We start from the raw sequence: 22,183 nt of genomic DNA, 5'->3' as shown, positions 1-22,183 counted from the left end.
CATTTTATGTCCCAAACATAATATGTTCTAACATATTAACATATATGTCCCAAACATGTTATGCTAGTTTATGAACATTATATGTTTGCACTCAAAAATATTGTGTTTAAAAATTTGTGTTCCAAACATATAATGTTTATAGCCAAACATATGAAAAACAGTCTTTTTCAACCGTGTATACGTAACCTAACAAAATACTTTTTTTCCCTGCAAAAAAGTCAAAAAATTGAATGGTCAGGTAACTGATTTTCCCGACCATTTAATGGTCTCAAATTCTATCATTTAAATGATAGAACATGTTTGCGGCATTTGAGAACCATTTAAATGCTTATTGCCATTATAATTTTTTCTCTGCTCGAAAATTATTTTTACAATGACAAAATACATGGTTTTCGCGACAATTACATGCTCTAGATAAGAATTAAATGGATGCGGCAACCATGTCCAAATATGTTTTTTCTGTGCGTGTGAAAATGTTCTTTTTTTTGAGTACGATTGCAGTTTTACCATTGTCCAAATTCAGTTGCAAATTGCCCACTTTGTGTAAAGAAAATTGTCTGTAATTAACCGGGTTCTTCCATTGGATACTTGAAACAGAAATTTTCGTTACAGGTTCATATTGGGTTTAATGGGGCTTTAAAAGCTTGCCTAATTTGATATACTAACTTAAATTATCCAGTGGACTTCTGAAAAATGTACAACCAAACAATAGATCCGTCTATGGTAATAATTAAGAAGTAAACAAAAAATTTTATATAGAGTGGTTGATATGTACTGCAACAAAATGAACAACTATATTTTTCATTTTTTTTAATTTTATTCTTAGAAATAACCTAAATTTCTAGAATAAAATTAATTTTGTTCGAATTGGCTACCATTGGCACGAAATATGGCCTTCAAACGTCCAAGGCATCACACGCTGCACAAATGTGGCTGAGTATGTTAGGTTAGGTTAGGTGGCAGCCCGATGTATCAGGCTCGCTTAGACTATTCAGTCCATTGTGATACCACATTGGTGAACTTCTCTCTTATCACTGAGTGCTGTCCGATTCCATGTTAAGCTCAATGACAAGGGACCTCCTTTTTATAGCCGAGTCCGAACGGCGTTCCACATTGCAGTGAAACCACTTAGAGAAGCTTTGAAAACCTCAGAAATGTCACCAGCATTACTGAGGTGGGATAATCCGCCGCTGAAAAACTTTTTGGTGTTCGGTCGAAGCAGGAATCGAACCCACGACCTTGTGTATGCAAGGCGGGCATGCTAACCATTGCACCACGGTGGCACGGTGGCTGAGTATTATTTAGGTCCATTCCCGATGAAGTGCCGTAATATGTTGATCGACATTTTGGTATTTTTTATTGACAACTTTAATCTCTCTAGCGCTGATGCTAGAAATGTGTCTTTGGGGGGATTTCAAGTATGAAACTAAATAGTTGTCAAGTTCACTATTTTCTTAATTTCTGTAAGTACACGCTCACAAAAAATCGCTTCTGTAACATATACTCCCAAACATATTTTGCTTCAAGCATATACATTTTTGGGTATTGCCCAAACATTTATATGTTTGATTTCTTCCAATATATAATATGTTTGAAAGCATATTAGTCTAAACAATATATGTTTGGGTAGTCTAAGTTCCAAACATTTTGTATTTTTGCATCCAAATTCAATAATGTTGTCTTCCAAAAAACAATATGTTATTATGTGAACATATAATATGTTTGGAAGCATTTTGCACCCAAAAATATTATATGCTTAAAAAAAATTCTCCCAAACAATATTGTGCTCAAAATTTTATTTATTTATTTATATATTTACAATCATAATGAATTATGAAAATAAACAGGTAATATAGGTGCTAACAACATAGGTTTTCGACCTGAATGCTCAAAATTTTGTTTCTGCCCAATTGTATATTCCCCCACATCTTTCTCACTTCCACGAGATTTTTTAGTTCTTAGCACCTTTTTCTGTAATACAAACATTGTAGAAGAAATTATTCAATTGTATGATTTTTTTTATTTTAATTTTACCTTTTGCCGGACGGGGATTCGAACAGCGGACCACACAGTTTGTAAGGATCAAAGAAGTAGCTGATCAATTGCCCAAGGGAAAATAAAATGTTAATTTTGTAATAACAAGCAACAACCACCAACTTAATTCAATATCGCTCCCTGTTAAATAGCGCTCCAAGCTACTGAACACATATATGTTTATAGGCTATTTCTAAATTAATATATGTTTGCATCCAAGCATATTATATTTACAAACATTTTATGTCCCAAACATAATATGTTCTAACATATTAACATATATGTCCCAAACATGTTATTCTAGTTTATGAACATTATATGCTTGCACTCAAAAATATTGTGTTTAAAAATTTGTGTTCCAAACATATAATGTTTATAGCCAAACATATGAAAAACAGCCTTTTTCATCCGTGTAGTTGTTTAAATAACTTTACCTCTATTTGTTATGAAAACTATGATTATACAAACTTGATGTCAACAATATAGAATATTCAAAATTATATTAACATTTTATTTTTTTTTTCTTTTTATTTGACAGATTTTCAAAATTAAAATCATTTTGAAAATATTTACATATAAATTGTATACGAAGTGGATAAAAGAATTTGAACGAAATGAGTCCTGATATCAAATACAATATCAATCATTTAACTGGAAAGCAATGTCGTGAGTTACTCTATATGAAAATGAAGAAGGTAAATTCATGAAGAAATTGAAAAATTGCTTCCATAATAATATTTCCCATTGCAGCCAAAGCGGATTGTACCAGCTTTCACCTATCAGGCTCTACAAAGCAATACTGTGGTGGAACCTCCTAAGAAGTAAAGTTATTGGTAAAAACTATAGTTTACGGGGAAATTATTGAAAGGAAAAAAATGTGTTAGCCTAAGTTGGCTCTAGTCTAGAATCGATAATGATTTCAAAAAGCCTAAAATGAATTTACTTTCCAAACTTTAAAACTTAAATTTCCCCTTATTTTAAAACGAAGAAATTTAATTTTTTGACACCGGGTTTTTAAAAGATCCATCGTGGTTAAAACGTTTACCTTACATTCGGGTAACATAAGGATCTTGAGTCTTCCACAAACTCAAGTCCCATTATTTTCGATATACCCCGTAAACTAAATATATATACATATATGATTGTAATTATTAGTTTACAAAGCCCAAGCTACCCAGAAAAATGGGAAAGAAAATTCCACAAGATTATATTGGCATACAAATTGAAATTTTCGCAGAAACTGAAAATCCCTAAAAAATTAATTGCACTAAAATATTACAAAATTAAGTATTTATATACAAATTTAAGCGATTTAATAATTAATTTTAATAATATTTTCTCAATTACATCAATTATTTATACCCTGCGCCACACTGTGGAACAGGGTATTATAAGCTAGTGCATATGTTTGTAACACCCAGAAAGAGACGAGATAGACACATGGTGTCTTTGGCAATAATGCTCAGGGTGGGTCCCTGAGTCGATATAACCATGTCCATCTTTCCGTTCGTCCGTCCGTCCGTCCGTCTGTCTGTGAACACATTTTTGTGATCAAAGTCTAGGTCGCAATTTAAATCCAATCGCCTTCAAATTTGGCACATGTTCCTAATTTGGATCAGAATAGAATCCTATTGATTTTGGAAGAAATCGGTTCAGATATAGATATAGCTCCCATATATATCTTTCGCCCGATATGCACTAATATGGCCCCAGAAGCCAGATTTTTGGCCGAATTTGTTTGAAATTTTGCACTAGGAGTACAATTAGTAGTGCAGTTAAGTGTGCAAAATTTGATTGAAATCTTTTCAGATTTAGATATAGCTCCCATATATATCTTTCGCTCGATGTGGACTAATATGGTTCTAATAGCCAGAGTTCTAACCCAATTGGTTGAAATTTTGCACAGGAAGTAGATTTAGCATTGTAGCTATGCGTACCAAATTTTGTTGAAATCGGTTCAGATTTAGATATATCTCCCATACATAGCTTTCGCCCGATTTACACTCATATGACCACAGAGGCCAATTTTTAACTCCGATTTAGTTGAAATTTTGTACAGGGGGTAGAATTAGCATTGTAGCTATGCGAGCCAAATTTGGTTGAAATCGGTTCAGATTTAGATATAGCTCCCATATATAGCTTTCGCCCGATTTACGCTCATATGACCACAGAGGCCAATTTTTAACTCCGATTTAGTTGAAATTTTGCACAGGGAGTAGAATTAGTATTGTAGCTATGCGTGCCAAATTTGGTTGAAATCGATTCAGATTTAGATATATCTCTCATATATAGGTTTTTCTGATTTCGACAAAAATTTTCAAAATACCAACATTTTCTTTGTAAAATCGCCACTGCTTAGTCGAAAAGTTGTAAAAATGACTCTAATTTTCCTAAACATCTAATACATATATATCGAGAGATAAATCATAAATAAATTTTTGCGAAGCTTCCTTAAAATTGCTTCAGATTTAAATGTTTCCCATATTGTTTTACTAACATTGTGTTCCACCCTAGTGCATTAGCCGACTTAAATTTTGAGTCTATAGATTTTGTAGAAGTCTATCAAATTCTGTCCATATCGAGTGATATTTAAATGTATGTATTTGGGACAAACCTTTATATATAGCCCCCCAACACAAGGCCGTAGCCAGTATTTTAATTCGGGGGGGTGGGGGAGGATTGGTGGTGTTCAACTTAAAAAAAAAATATTCATATAATCTCATGTGTAGAAAATTTTATTTATGCATAGGTATGTATACAATATTTTTACAATATTAAATTGAGCCGACGGGCTTTTTGGGCAGCAAATAAATCAATGACTTCTTCAGTCGGCACATTTATTCGGCGATGAACCGACATTAATGCCAATCCATTGAGTCTACTCTCGCTAGTCGAATTTCTAAGATACATCTTTAATCTCTTCATTGTTGAAAATGAAAGTTCGGATGAGTACATAGTAACTGCAGGGATGGAAAATGCAGTACTATAGTACTTTTTTCAATACTTTTTCACCCCGGTCAGTACCGTAGTACCCCCGCGAATGATTTAGTACCTTTTGTGTAGACATTTTTGAGTCGATATCAGATTTATGGTACAATATCTTTGACAAAATATTTTAATATTTTGAGAAAGTCTTTATCAACCTTTTACAAATATGGCAAAACAGACATGTTCATGTGGGAAGAAAATCTCGATTTTTTAAAAGACATAGTCAAAAACAGGATTTTATTGATCTTCAAGAATGTTTTAGTCGAAAAAAGAATGCGATTCTATATTATCGATTTTTTATTTCGGTAGAAAATGTTGTCAAAATTTTATTTCAATTGAAAATGTTTGCAAAATTTTATTTATATAGAAAATTTTGTCAAAATTTTATTTATATAGAAAATTTTGTCAAAATTTTATTTTCTTTAAAATTTAGTCTCTTGACAATAAATTTCCAGTGAAATTTTTGTAAAAAGTACCTTTCCGCTCAAAAAATACCTTTTTTGTACTTTCTTAAAAATTGTATTTTCCATCCCTGAGTAACTGGCAAATTGACCAAAATTTTTAAAAGAATATGCACGTTTGGAAATATCTCTTTAGTGCACTCTCCAAGTGCTTCCATAGCTGAATTAGGCAGGTTCTTTTCGCAGGTTTTTCGCCATTTCATTTACACATGTGTGTTTGGCTATTTCGTTGTTGTTGCTATGGCTAAACAAAGCGAGTTATAGACATTTTCCAAAAATGAAATTTGTGGTGCGAGAACAAAAACAATTTGTTTTTTCGCCCGTCGTTTGACGGACTTTTCAACTAGTATTCTATGATTTGTGATTTCTTCAACATCTTCGATAAGATTTTTCTATGCAGCTAAAAATATATATTTATTTATATAAAAATATTCATTCATTTTGGGGGGGTTTGATCCCCCTCATCCCCACCCCCCTGAATACGGCCTTGCCCCAACACATTTGACGGATGTTATATGGAATCGAAAATTTAGATCTACAAAGTGGTGCAGGGTATAATATAGTCGGCCCCGCCCGACTTTAGACTTTCCTTACTTGTTTTTAATTTCTGGTTATCTCAGCAATTTAAATTAGTAAATAATATTTGTTGTTTTGATCTCAGCTTAAAACCATTGCATTGACTAAACTACAAGAGTAGCTTAACGAACCCATTGGTTTTAAGCTGAGATCAAAATAACAAATATGATTGAGGTTAGGTTAGGTTAGGTTATGTGGCAGCCCGATGTATCAGGCTCACTTAGACTATTCAGTCCATTGTGATACCACAGTGGTGAACTTCTCTCTTATCACTGAGTGCTGCCCGATTCCATGTTAAGCTCAATGACAAGGGACCTCCTTTTTATAGCCGAGTCCGAACGGCGTTCCACATTGGAGTGAAACCACTTAGAGAAGCTTTGAAACCCTCAGAAATGTCACCAGCATTACTGAAGTGGGATAATCCACCGCTGAAAAACTTTTTGGTGTTCGGTCGTAGCAGGAATCGAACCCACGACCTTGTGTATGCAAGGCGGGCATGCTAACCATTGCACCACGGTGGCTCCCTATATATATATATATATAAATATGATTGAAGAATAAACCAACAATAAAAAAAAACAAAACGAATTAATAAATAATTTAATCGATTGTATGTTGTTAACAAACATTTTAATTTCAGGACAGATTTATTCCAAAAACGTCCCGTCAAGGAAACTTTCTTTCGAATTTATTTGCGTCGTGGCGATATTCCCGTTACCCATTCTGGAAAAATATACAGCAAGAAAAATGCACAGAATTTTCCATTGAAATGGTTTTGTACACCACAAGATTTGAATTATTGTTATTATTTACCCATATTTATTGATGGGTATGTCATACAAAATTTAGAGATTGTCTTTCATTTTTTAAATATTTCGAAATTTTTAAAATATTCCTAAATTATGCAGTTTATCCGATAGTGACATAGAAATACGTCGATTAGCCCAATTTGGAGCAATGGATATGATATTAAAGGCACCTCATAAAATTCTACCGGTACTACCGAAAACTATTATTCCCTTTAAAAGAGCTTTCAACACCCGTGATAAGAAGATCATTATAGGAGCTTTAAAAGTTTTGCAATTAATGGTCTTAGTAGGTAAGTTCTTATATGCACCAACAATAAATAAAATTATTTTTATATATCTCATCCCACAGGTCCCTGTGTTGGTCAAGCTCTGGTACCGTACTATCGACAACTTTTGGCCGTTTGCAATTTGTACAAGAATATGAATGTAAATTTGGGAAATTTAATAGATCCGGATCGTGATCGACGCATTGCTGATGTCATTGAGGATACCTTGAACGCATTGGAACATTGTGGTGGTCCAAATGCATTCATCAATATCAAATATATGATACCAACATACGAGAGTTGTGTTCATCCTCGTTATGAGCCATCGAAATCCGAAAATCCACCTTCAGATGGTTGGAATTCTAAGAGATCCTAGATTTTATTTGTATTAAATATGAGTATATTTTAGTGATTGTTTTTATTTTTGTAATATATATTTAGAGTAATAGATATTTTATTTTTGTTACATTTAATCTTGTCATGTATTACAATGTTAAAACGGCAACTTAATTCATCTATCACTTTCAGAAACTTTGGATTTAATAAAAAAATTTCAGTAAAAATTTTTCATCAATACATTTTTTATTAAATTATTTTTATACTCATCTATTTAAGCTTCATAATATATGAACCACTTGCAAATATTTTGAATGGATGTCAATTATATAGCTCTGTCATGTGGAACTTAATCAGTGAAGCTTAATCGCTAATAAAAATGTTAGACGATATTGAATAATTTGATTTAAAACATTTTTGCACCTTTAATTAAATTTCTAGCAAAAACACATGCACTTTGCATAACGCAGAAAATGCCGTAGTGCAAACAACGAGTATGTATACAAATGTACCGTTAGAAATTTACAGATAAACAGGTTTTGTGTTCTAAATGCCTTATAAATCAATTTCGTAGATATGAATAACGATGTGCATGTGGTTTCGATCGGACATCATGACAACACAGCAAAAACTATTTAGTGTTGTGTAGGGTGACCTACTGACTTTTTAAAATCTCTGTAACTTTTTTGTTTATGAATATAATTAAATACTTCAAAAGCAAAAGTTTCATATTTTGTTAAGATCTTTATAATGGTTATTAGAAATGGGCGTCATAGGGGTATACGAAGCGAAATAAAAAAATTAAAAATCAAATTTGACGTTGGAGTCAAAAATGACCAATGCACGAAATATAGCCCCTGATCAACCACGAACAACGATATGCGTTTCTTTTCGATCGGACTTCAAATGACGACACAGCACAATAAATTGTATTTCAAGGGGTCCTAGGGTGCACGAAAAAAAAAAAAGTTTTGGTGTTCTGAAATTGTCTTCGAATATGCTACAAAACTGGGGGGTGACCGCATCAACTTTTTTTCGTGATCCTATCTAAGGCACATATCGGGTAAACGGAAAATTCTCCAAATAAAGTGTATTTGGATTTCTTAAAGGTTACAGAAATTTCGCTAGAGCTGACTTCACCAAAAATTTGCAATATTTATTTCTCGGTTTGCAAAAATTTTTCGCTTGAAAAACGCAAATTCGAACATCTGCTGTTAATTGCGTACTTTTTTACCATTTATTTAGTAACAAAGGCAATATCTAATGATACATCACTATTAGATAACATACAAAACTATAATTTTAATTTATTGGATATTTCTGAAATGTTTTCCATTAACAATATCATTTTTCGATAGTATTATCCCCAGGAGCATAAGAAATCATTCCAATTTTTCGATTCCTTCTTTTTTGGTTTTGCACGACAGCAATATGGCTTTAGAGTACACTAAGAAAAATAAGAAGACAAGGATATAACGCATCAACCCAAAGCGATAAGCTGGTACAACCAGAGATACAGAATGTAAAATTTAAATTTGATGAGAAGTGACTTTTCTTATGTATTTTGATCTGCTGAATTCGAAAAAAAATTATGGAAGAGTTTTTGAGATGTCAGGTTATTTTTAGTTTTTCGCAGTTTTTTCACTAAACAAATTATATCTCGAGTTAGAAATGTCCAATTATATCGTATAATCGTGTATAATTGGATCTGTGATAAGTTAACTGGTTCAAAAACTATCGATGCAAAAAAGGCAAATTTTCAACAAAAAAAAGGAAAGTCTAAAGTCGGGCGGGGCCGACTATATTATACCCTGCACCACCTTGTGGATCTAAATTTTCGATACCATATCACATCCGTCAAATGTGTTGGGGGCTATATATAAAGGTTTGTCCCAAATACGTACATTTAAATATCACTCGATCTGGACGAATTTGATAGACTTCTACAAAATCTATAGACTCAAAATTTAAGTCGGCTAATGCACTAGGGTGGAACACAATGTTAGTAAAAAAATATAGGAAACGTTTAAATCTGAAGCAATTTTAAGGAAACTTCGAAAAAGTTTATTTATGATTTATAGCTCGATATATATGTATTAGAAGTTTAGGAAAATTAGAGTCATTTTTACAACTTTTCGACTAAGCAGTGGCGATTTTACAAGGAAAATGTTGGTATTTTGATCATTTTCGAAATCAGACATAAACATATATATGGGAGCTATATCTAAATCTGAACCGATTTCAACCAAATTTGGCACGCATAGCAACAATGCTAATTCTACTCTCTGTTCAAAATTTCAAATAAATCGGAGTTAAAAATTGGCCTCTGTGGTCATATGAGTGTAAATCGGGCGAAAGCTATATATGGGAGATATATCTAAATCTGAACCGATTTCAACCAAATTTGGCACGCATAGCAACAATGCTAATTCTACTTCCTGTGCAAAATTTCAAATAAATCGGACTTAAAAATTGGCCTCTGTGGTCATATGAGTGTAAATCGGGCGAAAGCTATATATGGGAGATATATCTAAATCTGAACCGACTTCAACCAAATTTGGCACGCATAGCTATAATGCTAATTCTACTCCCTGCGCAAAATTTCAACTAAATCGGACCAAAAAATTGGCCTCTGTGGTCATATGAGTGTAAATCGGCCGAAAGCTATATATTGGAGCTATATCTAAATCTGAACCGATTTCAACCAAATTATGCACGCATAGCTACAATGCTAATTCTATTCCCTGTGCAAAATGTCAACTAAATCGGAGCAAAAATTTAGCCTCTGTAGTCATATGAGTGTAAATCGGGCGAAAGCTATATATGGGAGCTATATCTAAATCTGAACCGATTTCAACCAAATTTGGCACGCATAGCTACAATGCTAATTCTACTTCCAATTGGGGTAAAACTCTGGCTTCTGGGACCGTATTAGTCCATATCGGGCGAAAGATATATATGGGAGCTATATCTAAATCTGAACCGATTTCAATAAAATTTGGCACACTTGACTATAGTACTAATTGTTCTTCTTGTGCAAAATTTTAAGTAAATTAGGGTAAAACTCTGGCTTCTGGGGCCATATAAATCCATATCGGGCGAAATATATTTATGGGAGCTATATCTAAATCTGAACCGATTTGTTCCAAAATCAATAGGGATCTATTCTGAGCCAAAACACATACTTGTGCCAAATTTGAAGTCGATTGGACTAAAACTGCGACCTAGACTTTGATTACAAAAATGTGTCCACGGACAGACGGACATAGCTATATCGACTCAGGAGCCCACCCTGAGCATTTTTGCCAAAGAACCCATGTGTCTATCTCGTCTCCTTCTGGGTGTTGCAAACATATGCACTAACTTATAATACCCTGTTCCACAGTGTGGAGCAGGGTATAAAAATGTTTTTCAGTGACCCCTTTCAGCTGGAAAAGTACAAGTATCGGACATTTCTAACTCGAGATATATTTTGTTTAGTGAAAAAAGAGAGAAAAACTAAAAATAACGGGATATCTCAAAAATTGTTCCATACAAATAATTTAAAAAAAAAAAAATTTCGAATTCAGCAGATCAAAATACATAAGAAAGGTCGCATCTCATCAAATGTACATGAAAAAAATTTATTTTGTAAACTAGTGTAATTAATGGTGTCTTACCTCTTCGGCGGCCCCTGTACATTCAATAGGGTCTACTTCGCAATCGCCATCATCAAAATTCAGCATTGAGATACATGGAATAAAAACTACAACCAGAAAAAGGAGAAGGTACTTTGTGTTCATTATAATTTGTGCTCGACTAAAATGTACTTAGCTATGTAAAATACACTAAATTGGAAAACCTTTACAGATACAAGAAAAATGTAATTTTAATAGCTATAGAAATTGCAATTATTCAAAATAGATATTTGTATAACTAGTAAACTGGACTAAATTTGGGTGTAGGCGACTTTATGATACACTCCAACACCACTCTAATGTATTAGTACTATTCAGCTCAAATAAGACTGGTAGATGTCTCATTTTAAAGTGATTTTTACTTAAACTCCATAATGCACTTTCATCGGAAATTTCTGCTACCTATAAAAAATGCAATTCCATTATTATCGATTGTTTGCATGTTTATACCCTAAACCACATAGTGGTCAGGGTATAATAAGTTTGATCGGCCAAAAAATGTGCCGACCAGAAATATTGATTTAGACCCCATAAAATATATACCGATCGACTCAGAATCACCTCCCGAGTCGATCTAGCGCTTAGTGTCCGTCCGTCCGTCTGTCCATGTATTTGTTGTTCACAGGATTCCGGTCGCAATTATTACCCGATTTTGATGAAATTTAGTACAGGGAGTTGCTTGGGCACAAGGACGAACCCTATTGAATTTGGAAGAAATCGGATCAAATTTAGATATAGCTTCCATATATATGTATCGCCCGATTTCGACAAATGGGGTCACGTTGCGCTTTTTTCAAACGGATCACCAAATTTGGCAAAAGGTAATCTTTTCCATCGCCCTTCAAGTCCGCAAAATATCATCCAAATCGGTTCAGATTTAGATATAGCTCTCATATATGTATGTATCGCCCGATATTCCCAAATTTAGCCACAAAACCTTTGTTTATCAACCCATCTTACTCAAAGTTGGCTAAATATAATCTTCTATAGCACTTACTATATGTGCAAAAAATCATCGAAATCAGATTTAGCTAAAGCTCCCATATATATGTTCCGCCCGATTTTTCTAAATTTGGCCATAAAACCCTTATTTATCAACCGATCTTACTCAAATTTGGCTAAATGTAGTCTTCTATAGCACTAACTATATGTGCAAAATATCATCGAAATCAGTTCAGATTTAGATATAGGTCCCATATATATGTATAGCCCGATTTTCCCAAATTTGGCCATAGAACCCTTATTTATTAACCGATCTTACTAAAACTTGGCTAGATCTTGCACAAGGTAACCTTTTGTGGTATTAATCAAACCCGCAAAATATTATTCAAATTGGTTCAGATTTAGATATAGCTTCCATATATATGCATCGCTCGATTTTCCCAAATTTGGCCATAGTACTCCTATTTATTAACCAATATTACTCAAATTTCAAATTTTGATGTACTAGCCGATCGTACTTATACGTACTTGTAGCTCTTACATAAGAATATTGCTCAATTTTTCCAAATTTGTATTTATTACCCACACTAATTTACGATTTTCTCTTTTTTAATCATGGGCTCACTATTAGTGGCATACTAACTCCGTAGGTGCAATATCAACACAGCCAGTGTTGCTAGAAGTAGGGGAAATTCCCTATATGTAGGGTTTTTCTAATATTTAGCGTCTTGTAGGAACGTAGGGCCACAATGTAGGACATTTTCAATCAACATTTTTTAATAATTATTACATTTTGGTGGCTCTAGAGGAGGAAATTAGAAGCCGGCAAGGCTCCAAAATTTTATTTTTATAGAGATTTAACAAAAAAGATTACTAATTTGGGTAGAATTCGACCAACTGTGGCAAACGTGGTGGTAATATATTCTAATTTATATTCTAAGTTATATACGTTGCATATTCATGCTTTAAGATAATAAAGTACTTAGAACCATTTTTATACCCTCCACCATTAGATGGGGGGTATATTAACTTTGTCATTCCGTTTGTAACACATCGAAATATTGCTCTAAGACCCCATAAAGTATATATATTCTGGGTCGTGGTGAAATTCTGAGTCGATCTGAGCATGTCCGTCCGTCCGTCTGTTGAAATCACGCTAACTTCCGAACGAAACAAGCTATCGACTTGAAACTTGGCACAAGTAGTTGTTATTGAAAATGGCCCATATCGGTCCACTTTTACGTATAGCCCCCATATAAACGGACCCCCAAATTTGGCTTGCAGACCCTCTAAGAGAAGCAAATTTCATCCGATCCGGCTGAAATTTGGTACATTGTGTAAGTATATGGTCTACAACAACCATGCAAAAATTGGTCCATATCGGTTCATAATTATATATAGCCCCCATATAAACCGATCCCCAGATTTGACCTCCGGAGCCTCTTGGAGGAGCAAAATTCATCCGATCCAGTTGAAATTTGGTACGTGGTGTCAGTATATAGTCTCTAACAACCATGCAAAAATTGGTTCATATCGGTCATTAATTATATATAGACCCCATATAAACCGATTCCCAGATTTGAACTCCGGAGCCTCTTGGAAGAGCAAATTTAATCTGATCCGGATTAAACTTACGGCCGTATATACTTGTTTTTATTTAAACTAGCCGGATGACGAATTAAATATACTTCTCATTTTATAATATATGCATACTTGAATATGGATATTATTCGAACTTGCGGATTGCGAATTTTATGTAAAAATTTAAATGCAAGAACCTAGAATTTAAAATAGGTTTAACTAATGGATAATTCCTACGCAAACTCACGTGCTGTATTTTTACAATGAGTCCGATAAGCAGGTACATGGATTACAGTCATTGTTCTGAGTTACCATAATTTGCTGAAGAATAGAATGGCATGGTGACCAAAACCGCGAAAATAAGAAATTTAATTTTGAGCAGCTTTGTTCCAGGAAAATGTTTAGAACTGACTCTTTAGGTGATGTTAGGTATAGTGGCAGCCCAATATTTCAGACTCACTTAGGCTATTCAGTCCATTGTGATACCACGGTGGTGACCTTCTCTCTTATCACTGTGTGCTGCCCGATTCCATGTTTAGCTCAATTACAAGGGACCTCCATTTTGCAGCCGAGTCCGAACGGCAATTCACATTTCCTTTTGTGTTTTATTTAGCTAATTGGACCTAAATTCATTGGTGTAAAGAAGAAAACCTTTTTACATTTTATCCCAACGTTTCGTCAATACTGCCCGATTCCTCTTTTTTACAGCCGAGTCCGAACGGCGTTTCACATGTCAGTGAAACCCCTTAAAGAAGCTTCGATAAGGCCGGTATGCACCTCTAGCGAAATTTTCGGTAGCAAAAATTTATTTAAGTCTACAACAAAAAAACAGGGCTGTGTACACAAAGTTTAAACCAGCTAATCGCTTTTAAAAATTGTTAATATATGTTCCAAATATTCCTCAAATAAATTGTTTATTATTTACAGACCTTTTAAATCTTTTACACGGATGAAAAAGACTGTTTTTCATATGTATGGCTATAAACATTATATGTTTGGAACACAAATTTTTAAACACAATATTTTTGAGTGCAAGCATATAATGTTCATAAACTAGCATAACATGTTTGGGACATATATGTTAATATGTTAGAACATATTATGTTTGGGACATAAAATGTTTGTAAATATAATATGTTTGGATGCAAACATATATTAATTTAGAAATAGCCTATAAACATATATGTGTTTAGTAGCTTGGAGCGCTATTTAACAGGGAGCGATATTGAATTAAGTTGGTGGTTGTTGCTTGTTATTACAAAATTAACATTTTATTTTTCCTTGGGCAATTGATCAGCTACTTCTTTGATCCTTACAAACTGTGTGGTCCGCTGTTCGAATCCCCGTCCGGCAAAAGGTAAAAAAATAAAAAAATCATAAAATTGAATAATTTCTTCTACAATGTTTGTATTACAGAAAAAGGTGCTAAGAACTAAAAAATCTCGTGGAAGTGAGAAAGATGTGGGGGAAGATACAATTAGGCAGAAACAAAATTTTGGGCATTCAGGTCGAAAACCTATGTTGTTAGCACCTATATTACCTGTTTGTTTTCATAATTCATTGTGATTGTAAATATATAAATAAATAAATAAAATTTTGAGCACAATATTGTTTGGGAGAATTTTGTTTAAGAATATAATATTTTTGGGTGCAAAATGCTTCCAAACATTTTATATGTTCACATAATAACATATTGTTTTTTGGAAGACAACATTATTGAATTTGGATGCAAAAATACAAAATGTTTGGAATTTAGACTACCCAAACATATATTGTTTAGACCAATATGCTTTCAAACATATTATATATTGGAAGAGATCAAACATATAAATGTTTAGGCAATATCCAAAAATATATATGCTTGAAGCAAAATATGTTTGGGAGAATATGTTACAGAAGCGATTTTTTGTGAGCGTGTACGCACACAATGATTGTAATAAATTAAATGTTTGCTGCCAAAATATGCTTTTGACAACCCTGTTATTTTCATTAGAGGTGCGTACCAGCTTACGAAATTGAACGCTACCGAAAATTTCGTTAGCATAAATAGCAATGCATTTCTTATGGGAATGAAATTTTTAGAGGTGCATACCGGCCTATAGGCGGTAGGCGAAACAGTTTTGCAGTGACGACAAATACAATAAGCTTGTCGGCAAAAATTTCCTCTTTACATGTTTCCGAGTGTTTTTGATGTCAATATAGCAATTATTCAATATTTAATATTGGAGTTGAATAATAACATGTAATAATATCTTGTTACGAGTATTTGTTGTGTTGCCTAGTGGTGAATTAAAAAAATTGATAAGCGATGTCAACACTATACCATTTTCCGCCAAGGAATTAGAACCGGTTTAATTTGGCGGCACGCCGCTAGCCGCCGCGGATTTTTTATTTGGCAAATTTTTTCCACGGTGATATTTGGTTTATCTCAATATTTTTTTTTAAGAAATTAGCTCGCGTAGCGAGATATGTATGTGTATTTCTATACGTCTGCAATAATTGGAGTTCGGTTCTCATTTTAATGAGTGTTTCATTTCAAATGTATCTGCCCTGCCAGCATTTCAAAGTTCCATTTCATCCTTATCGCTACTACAGACTCGTAAGTGACACTACTACGCGGACGAAAACGACATTTTTTAATTTGACGGCACTTTTGAGAATCCTCACCACGTCGAAAACAATCGTATACGACGTCCAAAACTCGTCGGAAAAGCGCCGTCACTATTGAGAAGTTGTACCACGCCAAGTTACAACAAAAAAGTTTCGCATTAGTGCAATTATTAGGTGGCTTTTTAGATAAATTTATAACAAAGCCTTTTTATTTAAATAAATTAAGATAAGCTAGTTACGCTTAGCGTTTCACAAAATATAAAATGGCTCTTCTAAGAATAGTGATGGCAAAATACTTGCATGTACATTATGTACTTTTTGATATGCTTCCCTCATCACAGTTGGCGATTGTTATAGTGTCATTTACGAGTCTGTGGTAGCAATGAGGATGAAATGGAACTTTGAAATGCTGGCAGGGTAATAACTATGTTTTCATCACTTTATTTTCGTTTTTATTTAAATAAATTATAATAAGCTAGTTGCGCTTGGCGTTTCACAAAATATAAAATGGTCCTTCTAACAATAGTGATGGCAAAATACTTTCATATATATGTTGTACTTTTTTATATGCTTCCCCCATCACAATTGGCGATTGTTGTAGTGACAATTACGAGTCTGTGGTAGCGATGAGGATGAAATGGAACTTTGAAATGCTGGCAGGGTAGTGGCAATACTGTCCCATTTATCGCCAGAGAGAATAAAAACACAAGAGAACGAAACTGTGAAGCGAAACTGCGTCAGTAGGTGGCAGTCATGAGGAAAATGTATGTAATATCAAGCGGACCTTAGACGGTTGGATAAACACTACGACAGAGGTTCGCCTATTTGTTGTGTGTTCGTTCAAGTTTTACCCTCACACTGCACGAACAATTACGATAACAACATGAAGAAATAAGAAGAAGCATAAACACAAACAATGAAGATGGACGAAAAGTTAGGTGCAAAGCCATTTTTTAATAAAAAATGGAAGAAACAATAAAAATTCCAAGCTGAATTAGCGATCCATCATTAATTTCATTGCAGAAATGCTTGTTTTAATTATGAAAATAAATTTGCTTTTTCTAATGTTTGGCGAACATGCCCTCACACGTAAAGATTTGTGCCTCCTAATCAGAAAAATCAAAGTTGTTTTGATTTTATGGCAACACGTCCCCGCAACACGCAAACATGGCCTTATATTAGCGGATTTGTCGCCGCAACGTGTTGTGTCGCAGAGTTTATCCGATCGTATAAGGTGTTTTGTCGGCACTTATCTCAAATATCATACAGTTTGCGTCGGCGTCACCCAGTTCAGCTCTCTGCCGACTTTACGAAACGTAAAGAAAATACGATTTAAAACCTACTTTGTAGTAACAAATGTTCTTTTTTATAAATGTTTTCATTCCATTACATTTTTTGGCAGACACTTTGAAATTATAACTGTCGCTGCCTTTATAAACAATTTATCAAAACAGCGCTTCGACCGCAACCTCGGTAATACCAAAGCTACAGGCATTGTGCGACATCTATACGGTTGACATTTGTTGTTTTTGTAGAAGAGAAATTTTCGTCCTCTTGTGTTTTTATTCTCTCTGTTACCGCCAGCGAAATTAAAAAGATTTTAGTATGCAAACATATCCGTAGCGATGAGCGGTAGCCGCAATATTTTCCGCGACGAATACGTACAATAAAATTATCGGCAATGATGTCGTCTCATCTTCCATCCGAGCATTTTTGATCATAGATAACTACGTATTAGATGACCCATCGCTCTCCGACCAGAGAATGTTGAAGAAATAAATTTTCTGACATTTCGTTTTGTGTTTTTCGTAAAGGGCTGTACTATGTTCGATTTCCGCTGCGAAATCCCATATAAAGGCCGGTACTATGTTCATTCTTGCGAAAAATTTTTATGGAAACCATTATTTCGCACATAGAAAGCGGCGTTTTTTTAGGTAGCTTGGAGCGCTATTTAACAGGGAGCGATATTGGATTAAGTTGGTGGTGTTGCTCGTTTTTACAAAATAACATTTTATTTTTCCTTGGGCAATTGATCTGCTATTCCTTTGATCCTTTGTATAGTTTCGGAACAAAAATATGGTCCGTGTTTGATTTATAAACCCGCACAAATAGTTTTTAATAAATAAATTATTTCTTAATTCACATTGCAAATGGCGCCGTGCTATAAACGTCAGTTTTTCAACACGAAAAAACAAAGTATCACAAATGGAAAAAATTTCGCAAATTTTTCGCATTTTTTGGTTTTGTATGGAGTTTCAACGCGAAAACCGAACAGAGTACCGGCCTTAAAACCAAAAGTGCGAAAAACTAGCGACATTTTTCCCATTTGTGGTACTTTGTTTTTTTTTCGAGTTGAAAAACTGACGTAAACCGCGTAGTCAGTATTTTCATAACATTGCGCCATTTACAGTGTGAATTAAGAAATTATTTATTAAACTGATTTGAGTGAATTTATAATACAAAAGTGGATCGGATTATTATTTAAAAATATAATCAGATCAATTGATGAAACAAAATATAACATGGAGTGATAAACTAGCAAACACCATCTAGCCGCTCCCTACTATATTCGTGGTAGCAACGAATGGAATCACAACAATAAATTGCCATGTTCCAAAAAATAATTGCCATGTTCCAAAAAATAAAAATTTTATAAGTTATTTGTAAAATAAATGATTATGCTTCTTCATTTTCAAATCAATTGTCATGTATGCTTGTGTGTGTAAACAATCTAGCAACTAGACGCGTATGTGCCGTACCAACATTTTTTGAATTTGACGGCGCTTCTGAGAATCTCCACCACGTCGAAAACAATCATATACGACATACAAAACTCGTCGGAAATTCGCCGTCACTATTGAGAAGTTGTACCACGCTAAGTTACTACAAAAAAAGTATCGCATGAGTGCACTTTTTTATAAATTTATAACGACGCCAATAAGAGCCCCTTCAAATAATCAGAAAAAATGCATTTTAAGATAATTGTAAAAGAATCATTGTAGTCGAGTACAACACGATTGTTTTGATGTTTTTTAATTAGATTAAACAATTATAAATTCTTATAAACATAACATTTATACCACTATCACAACACATTTAACACAATATTTTTTTCATTAATAATAGAATGGTGTTGAGTTACAAGTGGCAAGTTACATCCCAATAAACACAGGATGAGCGTTTTTCAAATGCAACACCTCTTCAGTTTGAGGGTAAATATCATTTTCAACATAAATTCAACTTGACTTGAAAAAGCTCATCTTCAATTCATCTTCAAATTGTTTGCGAATTACAACCAATTTGGCAAAATGTTGACGAAAACTTTGAAAATGTGTTGAAGATAATTGGAGAAAACTTTGACAAAACACTACCCTGAAATGCAACGAAAAAACCACATGGTTTTCAATACTACTTTGGACAACAAAGTTCGTGGAAGAAATACAAAAATGTGGAAATTTTTTAATAATCAATTGAAATTGCTTATAATAATTGGTAAGTAAAACTAAAACACGAAATGAAAACTTGAAGGAAGTCACTAAACTCAAATCTCTTTGCAGACAACTAAAATATTTGGATGCTGATTCTTGGACACATTAAGAGGCTGGCCGATGAAAAATGGTAGTGGCTTATCGAGAAGAGAAAGTTTCCATAAATCAAAGTGCAACCAAAAAAACTTGGTATTTATGCTTTTCCATATCAACAACTACTGGATGATAATTCGCATCACATCGATAGTTTAATTTATATCGCATCATCGGTTTAATTTGTTATTTTGTGAATTGAAATTCCATCAAGTTCCTGAAAATTGCCAGTATTTTAATAACAACAATTTTGTAATACCAACGTTCTTGAGGAAATCACGAAGTACCTGGTCAGTTGGAAGAAATACAAATTGGTAAGTCAAAATAAAAAGTGAAATGAAAACATAATGGAAATCACAAAACTCGATTGTTTTGCAGAAAACTAAAATCATTGAATGGTATATTCTTGGAAGATGTTGGCCGATGAAAAACCGATGAAGGAAACAACAAAATAAAGTTTTCAGAAAACTTACAAAGTGCAACCAACTAAAACAAAGTGCAACAATTCCTATATCAAGAACTTCTGGATGAAAATGTGCATCATCGGTTTAATTTGTTATTTTGTGAATTGAAATTGCTGGAAATTTATTCCAATTATCTGGTCATCAAGTTCCTGAAAATTGCCAGTATTTTAATAACAACAATTTTGTAACACCAACGTTCTTGAGGAAATCACGAAGTACGTGGTCAGTTGGAAGAAATACAAATTGGTAAGTCAAAATAAAAAGTGAAATGAAAACATAATGGAAATCACAAAACTCGATTGTTTTGCAGAAAACTAAAATCATTGAATGGTATATTCTTGGAAGATGTTGGCCGATGAAAAACCGATGAAGGAAACAACAAAGAAAAGTTTTCAGAAAACTTACAAAGTGCAACCAATTAAAACAAAGTGCAACAATTCCTATATCAAGAACTTCTGGATGAAAATGTGCATTACATCAATTTACATCCCGTCATCAGTTTGATATTTTGTTTGACACACAAGCCAGCAAGTTCCTCGATAGTAATTATTTCAAATTGCCAGCATATTAATGACACCAACATTATGGAGGAAATGGAATTATACATGTAAAAATGTTTAAGATATTTAAAGTTGTATTCATAGTTTTATTTATTAATACGTTTAATAAGATAATTACATTTTGATTGGTATAATATTATTATTTCCATATATTATTAATGTTATTTTTAAGATTATTATATTTGTTAACGAAAAAATAATAAAATTTACAAAATCCCTAGAAATTTAGTATTGACTTTCAGTTAGAACTAGGATTGACTTTCATACAAATTGTGGTTTGAAAGTATTCGCAACAATGCTAGTTTTTTATTTTTCTCACATTGAAAACTGTTTGAGAAATTATTGAGTAGCGATGCATTTCAATTTGAGGATTACAATTGAGAAATTATTGCTATTGTGTTGAATTTTACTGTTGAGGGTAATGTCTGTTTTTTGTTGAGAACGCGATTTTCTCAACAATTTCTCAACTTGAATATTACCCTAATCCTTTGAAAAAATGTTTGAAAAATTATTGAATTTTAGTATTTTTCAAACGTTTGTGTTTATTGGGATGTTGCAGCGTCTATCAGCCAGTGTTTTTATTCTCAATGGAGGCAGCGTGTCTGCAAAAACGATCACTTTATTCCATTTGGAAAGTCAAATATTGTTCACCAATATACCTTATACAATTTTAAACGAAATAACTATGTTTTCAGCACTTCATTATCGTTTTTATTTAAATAAATTATAAGAAGCTAGTTGCGCTTTGTAACAATAGTAATGGCAAACTACTTTCATGTACATTTCATACGATTCCCCCATCACAGTTGGCGATTGTTGCAGTGCCACTTACGAGTCTGTGGTAGCGATGAGGATGAAATGGAACTTTGAAATGTTGGCAGGGTGCATGTAATAATTTTGTGACATTTTGCGATGTTGTCAATAACATGTCGCATCAATAAACAAAAAAAGGGCTGTTTTGTTTTAGAACTGGATAAGCTAAGCCGTTCAGGACTAAAAGAAAACAGAGTACTCGTTTATCCAGGACATCTCCAAACATATGCAACACTGTCATCAGCTGTTTAAAAACAATCACAGAAAAGAAGCGAAATCTTGCATTTTTAATGTATGAAATGCTCCAATTAGTAATAAATATTTACTGCTGCGATTATTTATGATACTGTATCACTTTGAATTTCATGTTTTTCGATAAAATAGTCACAATAAATTGCTATTGTGAATCGAAGAAGTGTCACTTTATCCAAATACAATCTGGCAACATCGGCGCGACTTGCACTGATGAGATGTTCTGGATAGAA

At 33.5% G+C, this 22,183-nt stretch overlaps 1 protein-coding gene and 2 long non-coding RNA genes across 3 annotated transcripts in view; 2 read left to right on the top strand and 1 right to left on the bottom strand.

Annotated features, from left to right (window-relative positions):
* LOC142219736 (parkin coregulated gene protein homolog) overlaps window positions 1-7,704 on the top strand; it is a 49,071-nt gene extending 41,367 nt beyond the window's left edge. Inside the window, exons 2-6 of the mRNA XM_075288595.1 lie at window positions 2,573-2,729; window positions 2,785-2,855; window positions 6,700-6,888; window positions 6,968-7,158; window positions 7,218-7,704. Of these exons, the coding sequence (XP_075144710.1) occupies window positions 2,649-2,729; window positions 2,785-2,855; window positions 6,700-6,888; window positions 6,968-7,158; window positions 7,218-7,510 (825 nt within the window). The 5' untranslated portion in view covers window positions 2,573-2,648 and the 3' untranslated portion in view covers window positions 7,511-7,704. The remainder of the gene's footprint in view (window positions 1-2,572; window positions 2,730-2,784; window positions 2,856-6,699; window positions 6,889-6,967; window positions 7,159-7,217) is intronic.
* Window positions 7,705-8,679: 975 nt separating this feature from the next.
* LOC142219735 (uncharacterized) lies at window positions 8,680-11,459 on the bottom strand. Its single transcript, XR_012717729.1, has 2 exons — window positions 11,130-11,459; window positions 8,680-8,917 (listed from the first exon to the last, which is right to left on the bottom strand). It is a non-coding gene; the product is annotated as an uncharacterized LOC142219735 (long non-coding RNA).
* Window positions 11,460-19,435: 7,976 nt separating this feature from the next.
* LOC142219734 (uncharacterized) lies at window positions 19,436-21,109 on the top strand. The gene is made up of 4 exons (XR_012717728.1): window positions 19,436-19,772; window positions 19,838-20,175; window positions 20,240-20,571; window positions 20,636-21,109. It is a non-coding gene; the product is annotated as an uncharacterized LOC142219734 (long non-coding RNA).
* Window positions 21,110-22,183: the final 1,074 nt, after the last annotated feature.

This window comes from Haematobia irritans, chromosome 1 (genome assembly GCF_050003625.1).
Source record: "Haematobia irritans isolate KBUSLIRL chromosome 1, ASM5000362v1, whole genome shotgun sequence".
In the NCBI taxonomy this organism is placed as follows: Eukaryota; Metazoa; Arthropoda; class Insecta; order Diptera; family Muscidae; genus Haematobia; species Haematobia irritans.
This window is presented reverse-complemented; position numbering and strand designations above follow the sequence as displayed.